General features: G+C 43.6%; 1 protein-coding gene across 6 annotated transcripts in view; it reads right to left on the reverse strand.

Annotated features, from left to right (window-relative positions):
- The window catches only part of CEPT1 (choline/ethanolamine phosphotransferase 1), a 33,302-nt gene that overhangs the window by 20,673 nt on the left and 361 nt on the right, over positions 1-12,268 (reverse strand). For 3 of the 6 annotated variants that reach the window (XM_036343058.1, XM_036343055.1, XM_036343057.1), the window contains exons 2-3: positions 4,638-5,047; positions 1,923-2,070 (exon numbers count right to left, since the gene is read on the reverse strand). In XM_036343058.1, coding sequence (XP_036198951.1) covers positions 1,923-2,070; positions 4,638-4,976 — 487 coding nt within the window. In that variant the 5' untranslated portion in view covers positions 4,977-5,047. Of the gene's footprint in view, positions 1-1,922; positions 2,071-4,637; positions 5,048-11,476; positions 12,168-12,268 lie in introns of those variants that run through there. The other 3 variants (XM_036343056.1, XM_036343061.1, XM_036343059.1) reach the window with 3 other exon arrangements.

Genomic DNA, 12,268 nt, shown 5'->3' on the forward strand with positions numbered 1-12,268 from the left:
TGATAAACAAGAAAGGATATAATCTTTTACATTATAGTTTATCCTGTAATTTCTTCTTTTTTTTTAAATAATATGTTTTTATTGATTTCAGAGAGGAAGGGAAAGGGAGAGAGATATAGAAACATCAATGATGAGAGAGAACCATTGATTGGCTGCCTCCTGCACGCCCCCCACTGGGATGGAGCCAACAACCCGGGCATGTGCCCTTGACTGGAATCAAACCCGGGACCCTTCTGTCCGCAGGCCAGCGCTCTATCCACGGGGCCAAACCAGGTAGGGCTGCCTGTAGTTTCAATCTTTTCTTTCTCTACACCAGCGGTCCCCAACCTTTTGGACCCCACGGACCACCAGAGGTCCACGGACCACCGGTTGGTGACCCCTGCTCTACACACTTAGCGAAACCTAAGTTTTTGAAAGCAACTAAAATACTTTAGCATTTTTTTTTTTTTTTGGAGTATTCTCCCAACTTAGTGATAGTGTACTAATGAGCAGTAAAAAAAAATGACAAGGCAGAGTCAAAAAGAAAGAAAAACTAGCCTGGTCGGTGTGACTCAGTTGTTAAGCGTCGACCTATGAACCAGGAGGTCACAGTTCGATTCCTCGTCAGTGCGGTCAGGGCACATGCCTGGGTTGCAGGCTCAATCCCCAGTGTAGGGTGTGCAGGAGGCAAGCCGATTAATGATTCTCTCTCGTCATTGATGTTTCTCTCTCTCTCTCCCTTTCCCTTTCTCTCTAAAATCAATAAAAATATTTTTTTAAAAAATAAAAGAAAAAAATAATTCACAAAGGGACCTACTTGTTTCAGATGGATAGCCGTCTTTTCTTACTTAGCAGATATCGTTACGGACTTCCCTATAAAAGTTTCGAACTCAAACTACAGAGCAAAAATGACTATCACTTAAAATAAACCAGGATACCTGTCATCCTGCTGTCAGGATGCACAGAAACAGCAACTTTAACGTGCACCCACGTCTGCAAATCTGAGTCCACGAGGGAAAACTATTGAGGGTTTTGTTTTTCTTTTAAAATATTTTCATTGCTATGCCAAATGACAAGAAACCAACTAAAGAACTAATTAAAAGTAAGTGTGTGGGTGGTGGTGAAGACTAGCTAGAAACTGTCATTTAGTTCCTAAATCTCTCGTTTTGCCCTCTAAAAAGGTACTGAGATATTGCTTTACACACAGTACAAATAGAGACATATCACCTATAATCTAACTACAGTAACTCATCTATCGCTAGCACATTAGTGTGTTTTTCTAGTCCTTTTCTCATGGTTGTACCCCAAATCTACGATATAATTTTAAATGTCTACAAAATATCCATCTAAAGACTAGGAATTTCCTAGTCTCCCACTATTGTACTCACATCTATAATTTATGAGATTTCTTTGATGATGACAACAATGCCCTAAGATTTTTAAAAATAACTGGTGCCAAAACAATAATACTTCCGGTTAAAAAGAACTTTAGTGGAAATTAATATAAATTCTAAATTTCCCAATACAGCTAATAATGAATAAACATTAACCAGTTTTACAGCTTTTTGGAAATACTAAAACTTATATAAAATCACCATTCTGATAACCATTATCCCACCATAAACCTCCTAGTTATTCTAACATTGTTCGTCACATCCCCTTTGTCACTATTAATCATTAATATTTAAAAAAATCAATAGTAGCCGAAACCGGTTTGGCTCAGTGGATAGAGCGTCGGCCTGCGGACTGAAGGGTCCCAGGTTCGATTCCGGTCAAGGGTATGTACCTGGGTTGCGGGCACATCCCCAGTAGGAGATGTGCAGGAGGCAGCTGATCGATGTTTCTCTCTCATCGATGTTTCTAACTCTCTATCTCTCTCCCTTCCTCTCTGTAAAAAATCAATAAAAAAAAATATGTTTAAAAAAAAAAAAAATCAATAGTACCTGTTGATAGTGAATCACAACCATGATCAAAAAGTTCTCCCAAAGGAGTACTGCTATTGGTTCTTCTCGCCTGTTTCCCGTCTATGGCATCCAAAGACTGGTAGATGAAAAGGCCACACGCACAGGCAATATATGCCCACAGAGGTGCCTGCGCAAGAACACAAGAAAAGCAAGACTGTTAAGACACACTCATTACTGTGGTTGGCTAATATGCTTTATCTTCATTTTCCAGAGAAGCACTACTGGTTGGAAGCTCTGGGAGAGAAGATCCAGGTACTACATAATGAAAAACATTCTGAAACCATCTGAACTGTAAAAGAATTAAATTCCTTAATTAGTACCGGTGCTCAAGCAGAAACTGGATTACACTTCCCAGGGACATGACAGAAATCCCATGATCCATGAGACTCAGGAATTTCTACAAGATTCTTTCTAACCTTTAGATTCTAAGAGTCAATGAATGAATAATGTAGTACCGTCTTTCCCAAATTGTATCTTTCAAGATGTTTACAGGTATTACATGGAAAAAAACACACCTTTCATGCTAAACTCATGTGGGAAACACTGGCTTAAACAAGTCCATCCTAGCCCTAGCTCATTTGGCTCAGTGGATAGAGTGTCAGCCTGCAACTGAAGAGTCCCAGGTTCAATTCCGGTCAAGGGCACATGCCCGGGTTGTGGGTTCCATCTCCAGTAGGGGCGTGCAAGAAGCAGCTGATCAATGATTTTCTCTCATCATTGATGTTTCAATCTCTCTCCCTCTAACCTTCCTCTCTGAAATATAAAACAAAAACAAAAAACATACAAACTCAGTACAACTGGAAGGCTTTATTGGAACTGACCCACCTCCCTGTTGTTTTTCTGTATCTCTAAAGATGTGGGCAATCTGGACCAAATTCCTCTGGAAGTAGCTGTCAGGACCTCAAGTAAGCTACTTGTAAAACAGCTCAAAGCACAGGTAATAAGGAATCCAAGGACAGCCTGTCTGGTGTGGCTCAGTGGCTGAGTGTCAACCTATGAACCAGGAGGTCATGGTGCGATTCCAGGTCAGGGTACATGCCCAGGTTTTGGGCTCCATCCCCAGTGTGGGGCTTGCAGGAGGCAGCCGATCCATGATTCTCTCTCATCATGGATGTTTCTATCTCTCTCTCCCTCTCCCTTCCTCTCTGAAATCAATAAAAATTTTTTTTTTTTTTTAAAAAAAGAAAGAATCCAAGGACATACTTGTGGAGGAGGAGACTAGTTCATGACAGGTCCCGGCCTGACCATTGCAGGGCCTGCTGGCCAGGTTCAGATGTCCCCGGGCCAGAACAGAGGTGGCTTCCGGGAAATCCCCTCCTACTGTCAGCTGGTTCCTGGAATTGGACGTTGCCCTGCCCCTACCGAGTGGGTCACACCTGAGTAACCCTCTCCACCCTGTCCTGTTCTACGTAAGCCTTTAGTGCCTGCCCTGGGAACCGCCCCCCATCATATGTAAAGTTAGACTGGCTTTTGTTTTATAAGTTTCCAGACTGATGTAAAGTACGATAGATAAGAAAATGAGGAAAAACCAGAATATGTCCATTCAATCTGTATGGACTGGATTTGTGTAGTCAAAGAGGAATGAAACTATTTATTCAAGGATGAGGGGGAAATGAGCTCTGGGAAAAAAAATTCAACTATGAATTGATGAAAACAGAAAAGGATAGATGATGACAAATTTCACCTGTAAGAACAAATCATATGACACGACTACTTAGAAAATTGTTATTTCAAGCTTAAAACATACAAGAAATGTGTGCCCATTATGACGCATGGTTCAGGGTCACTTTTAACACCTTTAGTTGAGAACCACTTTCTATTTTCTTGGGTTCCGTGTGACCAACCATTCTGATTAATACGGGCACAACACACGTTTGGTTCTTTCCTCTGCCTAACTACCGCAGCTCACTTTCTGACAAGGACATTTTAAAACCAAAGAAGTACACAATGTACCCATTCTGATGAAGGGTCCTGGTTTCAGTTTTGGTTTTAAGTAATGAGCTCAGAGGGAAACAGAGGAAGCAGCAGCAGACGCTGCGTCTAGGTGGCCCCGGAAGGGCGTCCCCCAGCAATCCCATGCTTCCATTCTGAACGGCAGCCACGGCGGGACACAGAGCAGGGGAATCATGACATTGACTTTTTCTTACACTTCTCTCGTCTTTTAGAATCACCGAGATATCGGAGGTCTACCAGCCACATGTGTTTACGGGAGAGAAGAGCGATATTCAACCATCGCCCTGGAAGGAAGAGGGCAACAGTCTGGATATGACTGACTGATGTGCAGGGTGCATTTCGCTACCGCAGACTGCTCTCTCTGATTATTTTTAACTCTGCTAAGACTGTATTCAGCCATCCCCCCTTCCCACCCCCCAAAAAAGAAAGAAAACTCTTTTGTAAAGAATTGAGATTTACTGATTCTAAAAGGGGCGTTTGACGTATTAGTCCCCACTAACATTAATTTACCTACCAGAATCAGAGTCCACCCTCTACTTACGGTTTCTCGTACCCATAGTGTATGAGGTAGGCTGCAGTAGCAAGTCTTATTAAAATTATCTGATGTAGCAGGATATTTGAAAAGAGTTGGCGAGGAGTTGTCAGAGTATCTGATCTTTAGCTAGACTGACCTAGAAACCCCAATGACGGTGTTGCTGGTGTGTAACAAATGTGCGTCATTGTCATGAAGACATTCCTTACCTGCTCTGTGGCTGTAGGGCAGTAAAAGACTAATAAGACCGTCGTGCAGATGTTTATGGACAGCCCGACGATGGTGATGAGGTTCGGGGCGATCCAGGAGGGGACCCTTCCCACGAGCCACTCCCAGTACCCCTGCATCAGGGGCTCCAGCAGGGACCGGCCGGCACTCTGGTATCTGTGCTCTTCCAGCCGCTTGAGCTGGTGCCTGGACAGCGGCGGCGTGGGCAGCTGAAACAACTTGTTTAACACACACCCTGGGGCGCTCGTGTGCCCGAAGCCCACGGGGGACTCCGCGCGCGCGTCCCCACATCGTTTCCTGGACGACCGCTGGCCGCTCATGGACTCTGGCTTTCTTTTATTTGGAGAGAATAATTTATCTTGCTTCACAGCTTTTGGTGGCTGGTCTTTACCTGGGGGGGCGAGGGGACAAAAGTTTTGTCAGCCATTATTTACAGCAATGTCAGTAAATTAAAAAAATAAGAAGTCAAACTGGTAACAGAAAACCGGGACCAGAAAACCAGGGGTTTGCTTTTCGTCTTAGTTCTTATTAATGGTGCTTCCTGTTCCCTTACAGTGTGACTTCAAAGCTCATGGTCTTTTTCACCTCACTGCCTTCAGTACTACAATGGAACAAATCCTATAAGTGATCGAATCATTTCCAATACACGAAAACGGAGGTCCAAAGGCACCCCAAGAGCTAGCAAATGAGTATTTACATCGTAGGTCTGAAACTAGATTTTTTTATTTAATGCTGCCAGTTAACATTTATTGAGCACTTACTATGTACGAAAAACTTTAAGCATGTTTTCATGTTTCCCATATTAACTCATTTAATCCTCACAACAAGCCCAGAAGGTAAGGACTGTTAATTATACCTATTTTTACAGAAAGTGAAACTAAGGCAAAGAGGGGCTCATTTCCTTGTGAGGTCCAGACAAACACAGGCTTCCTGTTTAAGCTAAAATAAAAGATAAAACTTCTCGCCAGTAGAAAAGGATTCCCTACAGACAGTATGCCAGGTGGGGGTCAACAGCAATGAAAAGGTGACTTTCAGAGGGCAGATGGTATCAGCAGTGTGACCGATGAACTGAGGTGATAAGGAAAAAGGCCACCTGAATTGGTGATGACTGTTCACAAAGGACTTTGAGTTTAATCCCTGAAGTACGTGACTCAAAACACATTAGAGATAACATAATTATTGTTATTAAGCAGTGTAAGAAAATAATGACGTGTATTTTCAAGATTAATAGGATAGATATATATTAATCAGAATAGAGATAGTGAGAACATTTAAAAATTAGTATGGCTCTGTTGATTGGAGTTTTGCCCATACAATGAAAGGTCACAGGTTGGATTCCTGATTAGGGCACATACCTAGGCTGTGGGTTCAATCCCTGGTCAGGACATGCTCGGGAGGCAACCGATCAATGTTTCACTCTCACATTGATGTTTCTCTCTCTCTCTCTCTCTCTCTCTCTCTCTCTCTCTCTCTCTCTCTCTCTCTCTCCCTCCCTCCCTCCCTCCCTCTCCCTTCCTCTTTCTTTAAAATCAATAAAAGCATGTCCTTGGTTGAGAATTTAAAAAATAAATACACAAACAACAATTAGTATGGAGACTTCAAAGGTTTGAAGTGGTGAGTGCCTAGAGTAGGTTGGTAAAAATGGAAACATGAAAGACAGTCAAATCTTTAAGTAACTTCTATTTAAAAGGAAGAGTCAAGAGAAAGTACTTGGGGACTAGAAGGCGCAGAGGAAAGAAGTAGTCAGTAGAGACGCCTGGTCCTACTGTGAACAGGGGTTGGGAAGAAGAATCAGCTGGTTATGTGGCTTTTGGTGGCGGGTGGGGGGTGAGAGAGGACCTGGGGCTGAGGGTAGGAAATACAGATGTGCACCTTTTAGGTACAGGTGTTTCAGACAAAATCAAATGACTGGGAGTTTGGGTATGAGATGAAAATATCATTATCACTTTAGAAGCTAAAGTCTAGTTTAAGGCTAAAAAGTAGGAAAGTTCTCGAAGGGATTAGGTATGGAGAGAAAATGAAACAAAGAACCTTGTGGGAAACTCACATTTAGGGAGAAAAAGAAGCCGTAAGAGACTTGAAAAAAACAAAACAAAACAAAAGGAATAATCTTAAGTAGTGGCATTGTACCAAAGGGTGCACACTGATCTTCTGGTAGAGAGATACCCAGAACGCTCTGTGACATTCTCAGAAATGACGCACCACGGGATACAGAATGTGATCCAGGGTCTAGGACATCTCAACAATGGATCTAGTATCAAAACATGTCCAGGACTTCTTGCCTCTACTACCATAAGTAACAAATTCCAAAATTTCAATGTCACAAAAGATCTAAAGCAGGGGTGGGCAAATTTTTTGACTCGAGGGCCACAATGGTTCTTAAACTGGACCGGAGGGCCGGGACAAAAGCATGGATGGAGTGTTTGTGTGAACTAATATAAATTCAAAGTAAACATCATTACATAAAAGGGTACGGTCCTTTTTGTTGTTGTTGTTTTATTCATTTCAAACGGGGCCGGATCCGGCCTGCGGGCCGTAGTTTGCCCACGGCTGCTCTAAAGTGACATCCAAAATCACCATCAGTCATGGAGCTTGATAACTGTCTGCGCGGAAAAGGGGCCACATGTTAAACCCGACAAGCTCAGGGGAGGCCTGCATGGTGGGCCCTGCAGACTCAGACACCAAAAGCAACCACACAGGATGGTCTGAGCATAACTAACCGCAGGTCATGTGTGGGTAGTCACAGCCTAGGCCTGTAGCTTCCTTGACAGAAGTCAACCTTAACTTTAAGTGAGCTTGTCTACTGTCTTTTTGCATCTAAAATAACATATCCTTGGAAGGTCTCCTTTTCCAGACCCCTCAGGGCACTCCCACTGCAACAGAGCACAGACCACAGAACCCCTCACTGTTATCTTATTCCCCCAAACCATCTCTATGTACAATAAATAGTAATTGTTAACTCTCCTATACTCACCAAAGTAAAATACTGTACGTGTCGCTACGGTTTACTCTTCATCCACTCTCAGAGACTCCCCAGCTTTGCTTTCTCCCACCTCCCAAATCTACTACCGATGAATTTCATGTATCCCCCCCTCCCCCCCCCTTTGATTCTCATGTATAAAATAAGCAGCAAAACTACCATTCTCTGGAGCATTTTCTCAATCTGTTGAGATTTCGCTTCCTGGCAATTGTCAGTTTCAATTCATAAAAGTTCTCAACAGGTTTGGACATTTCTTAAGTCGACCTGTGTCACAAACCAATTGGTTACAACTGTAAGCAATACTTATATAATGTCAAACAACTGGTGACAAGATCGTTTTAGATCAAGTGACAGACTGATAACCACCGAAATACTTAGCTTTATATAGTAAGCCAGCTTTTCTATAGTCAAACTTAGTATGCGTTTTTATATCTGGTATGCTCTCATGGGATTCCACTTAAAGCTGAAACAGAAAGTTTAGCCAACTTAACTTGTATTTTATTATTATAGTATTCCCTCCCTCACCCTCCCCCCTTTTTAAAAGGTAACATTGAGGGTGCTGGCCCACTTTTGGCACTAACAGCTACACGCAACCGATCCTAATGGTTTTAAGTTTGAGCGTTTGGCAGGACTGTATGATAAACTGATACTTTTCCTTCTGGGTGTTTTCCCTTGCTGACCTAGATTTTTTTTTTTTAACCCTCTATTGCTCTCTTGGAAAAATCTACATTTTGACAAACGTTTCTAGTTCTAGCCACTGTCTAATTCACCCAGGGGGGTGGAAAAAGGCAAAAAGTTTTTGAACATTTCAATTTGGCAAGATTGTCTCTGTGAAGCTGTTAGCAACAAGATTGCAAACACACATTCAGATACATGTAGCCCCTGACATGCTATGCTTTCAACACCAACACACAACCACAGAGGCTGCGCTCACTGCCACAGTCCCACCTCCCTCCATCACACCTGAAATGCAGAGGCTATTGACAGGAAAATCATCTCAGGAAAAAATAGGAGCTTCTGAATTTTAGCAAATGAAAAGCATGCATATTTCAAGAGGGCAGGACAGGGTAGGTGACTACAGTAGGAAGATCAGACTATAGGGAGAGAAAGGAGATAAGGACGTGGGGTGGAGATATGGAAAAGAGGAACGAATACCACCAACAATTATTTCAGCCACGTAGGATTTTTATCTAAGCCAGGTCTATGGCCAAAGGATGAGAGAAAATATCATTTTCTTGCCACACTACAAGGAACTAAAAAAGAAAAATATGACTAAGAAAGAAATTAAAATTATTGCTGGCTAGAGAAACCTAGCTACCAGTCCTAAGTTTTTATGAGAAAATGGACCCCAAGTTCCAAATGCATCCGGCCAATCTCTCAGTGCAGTAAACAAGACAGACACAGTCCCAGGTCCCACATCCAATGGGAAAATAACTAAAGACAGGTAAACAAGCCACTAAGATGACACATTGTGATCGGTGCTATGACAAAAAACAAAGTGTGGAGCCAGAAAACAGGTGAGGGTGCGCAGTGTGAATAAGGCGGCTGAAGTCTGGGAAGAGGCAGCATGGACCCCAAATCCAAGAGCAGCAGAAACCATCCACAAAGAGGGAACCGGCCCTGAGGCAAGAAAAGCCTTATCTCATCCAGGCACCTTTGAGACCAGTATGCCTGGGCAGTCGTAAACCAGATGGAAGAGTTACTGTGGTGATCACTCTGCAACATATACATATATAAAATCAGCATGTTGCACACCGGAAACCAGCATCATGTTAATATAATGTCATATAATTGTGTCGTATTTTAATATACGTCATTCATCAAATGTTATATGTTAATAATATCTCAATTAAACCCCCCACCCCCCAAAATAAAAAAGGGAATACAATGACGTTTGAAAAGCCAGACAGTGCAGGGGATTATGGTCCACAGCAAGGAGTTTTCATCCTGATGTTATGGAAAGCCATCAAGGAGCTTATAAAGAAACCTGTCATTCTGTAGAACAGTCTACTTGTTAACTGAGGATATGTTTTCATAAATCATAATAATAAAAGTGAACGTTTTAAAGTAAAACATTCCCACCCCCTGGATAACACTGATCACAGGCCTATCTATAGCTATTGCAACCTCTCCACTTCTAATCAGCACAGCCCCCTCCTCTGCTATAACCGTTCACAGCACTTATCACACTCTAAACTTTTTTTGGTTGTTGTCACTGGTGGTGGTGATGGTGTTTTGGTCTTTCCCCACCAGGGCTGTAAGCCCTTGGAGTGCAGGGGCCATATCTGTCTTAACTTTTTTTTCCTCCAAGATCTCATAGCATACCTAACGTTAAGTAGGCCATTAGTTCTCATTTGTGGAACAATGAGCAAATGTGATTCATCTAGTATTTAATGATCACTCAGCGGTTCTAGACCTTCAGGAAACAGAAAGATTGAAATATGCCATCCATGCCCAACCAGCTGAGTTATAACATGCTGTGAACAAACTCCTGTGGGAGTCCAGAGGACGGGGCCCAGATGGTCTCACAGTAAGTTTTCTTTGGGCAGGCATGAGTATTTTTATGTGAAAAGTCCAACAAAGGGCCCTGGCTGGTGTGCTCAGTGGTTAGAGCGCCAGTCCATGCACTGGGTTCGATTTCTGGTCAAGGGCACACGTATCTGGGTTGCAGGTTCCTTTCTGCCCAGGGCTGGGGTGCATGTGAGGCAACCAATTGACGTATTTCTCTCATATCAGTGTTTTCTCTCTATCGCTCTCTCTCTCCCTCCTTCCTTTCCACTCTCTCAAAATCAATGGGAAAAAACCCAACAAAGGTACAAAAATATAATCTGAGATATGTAATGAATACCTTCACTAAAATTACACACCGTTTGTGGACCTTGAATCTGTGATGCAAAACATCTGTGCTTATAGCAACTGAGGATAATGGCATGCAGCCTACCTTATTCCTGTGCTCAGCACTGGGGAACATCTGACACGCATCACACGAGAAAAGGAATCTCCATTGCTCAGCAGAGCATAAGGTAAGCTTACACAATACCCAACCTGCAGTGGGAGAGTCCAGAATTCCCTGCTCCCATGCCTAAGTGTGCCAAGTTTTGAGCTGCACTGATTCAGCAATATGTTTACTAGTACAACCTTTCACAGATACTGGTGACTACACAGCTCTTTCCAACCTTTATGGCACTCCTAAAGGAGAATTCTCATGGCCAACACAATTTGGGAGGCAGAGCAAATTAAAAAAGCAAGAGAGAGAGAGGGAGAGAGCCAACAAGATCAGTGGATATCATTCAGCATTATTTAACAAGTGATACACAAAACAAGCTAGCAAAAACAAAAGCCTTTTCAGTGGACTTGGAAGCAGAAACAGTACTGTGTGATACAATTTAGATCTACTGTTTTGCTGAAGTGCAATCTTGCATTCTTTAAAACCAGGAAACAACTTCCTCCGAGAAGGGGGGACAGGAGGGGAAGCAACAGCCCAGCATTTTATAGATTTTCCTATTCCCTTAAAAACCACAGCACAGCATGACCCTCAGAAAAAGCATCACCAGCACTTTTAGCCAGCTTGAAGGAGTCCACTGCTGCCTAGAAAACACAGGGCCAATGCAATAAAATGTAATTGGGGCTGTAAAAAAGTTTAGAGTTACATATCAAACACTTAATGGTGTTTATAATGTAAACTTTAAGAGAGATTGGTTGTGGGCGAGGAAGGAGAATACATTTCTAAAACGATCGTTGTAAATATTCAGTAATAATCTATTAAGTGGACAACACATAAAGACGCCTCTGTCGGAGCAGGTTCATACAAAAGGCAGATTTATCGAACTTATTTCTTACCTGGAAGGGTCGTAGAGACCAGCGGCACAGGGGGCTTTGGCTCATGTTTCTCAGCACAGACCACAAGTGCAGCAAAAGGCTTTAGCTAGAACCTCCCTCTCTGGAATTTTATGTGAACGGCATAAAATGCTGGAAATGTCCTCACCACAGCCTGACCGGTGTGGTCAGTCCATTCAATACACTCACTCAACACATTCCTACTCGTTTTAGAGCAGAAACGGAACAGTTTCTGTTCACAGCCGAGATGAGACGCGAATCGTGGTTGAAAGGTAACTAAGACTTTGCCTGCCATCTTAATAGGCATTCACTCATGAACTGTGACTTCAAGCAAAATGATACATTCGATCCCAATGATGCAAAGGGGCCAATACGCCAAGCCCCGATGGGGAGAAGAGTGAAGGCGGCTACACGGAAAGATCCCATTCGCCCAGCGCCCCTGGGAAACCAGGCGAACCAGCAACCCTCCTGCCGAGCCCAGCGCCCCACAACCCCGGCGGGCGACCTCGGGGCCGGTCACTGCCCTCGGACGCTCCTCCAGAAGTTGCCGACCCAGAAGCGTGGCCCATCCACGAAGCACCGGTATCACGTTCCAAAGGGAAGGCAGCCCCGCCCGGCTCAGGGCGCATCGCGGTTCGGTGTCGACCCAACAGGCAAGGTCGGCTCCGCGCGGGCAGCGCCCCCAGCCTCCGGTCAGCCCAATTCCGGTCCCCGAATTCTCCCCTCCCCGAACCCCACCCCCACGAACCCCAGCTGTCCCCGGGCTCCCGCGGGGCACCCCGCCATCGCCGCCTC

The sequence above is a fragment of the Myotis myotis genome, unplaced genomic scaffold (genome assembly GCF_014108235.1).
Source record: "Myotis myotis isolate mMyoMyo1 unplaced genomic scaffold, mMyoMyo1.p scaffold_m19_p_18, whole genome shotgun sequence".
Taxonomy (NCBI): domain Eukaryota; kingdom Metazoa; phylum Chordata; class Mammalia; order Chiroptera; family Vespertilionidae; genus Myotis; species Myotis myotis.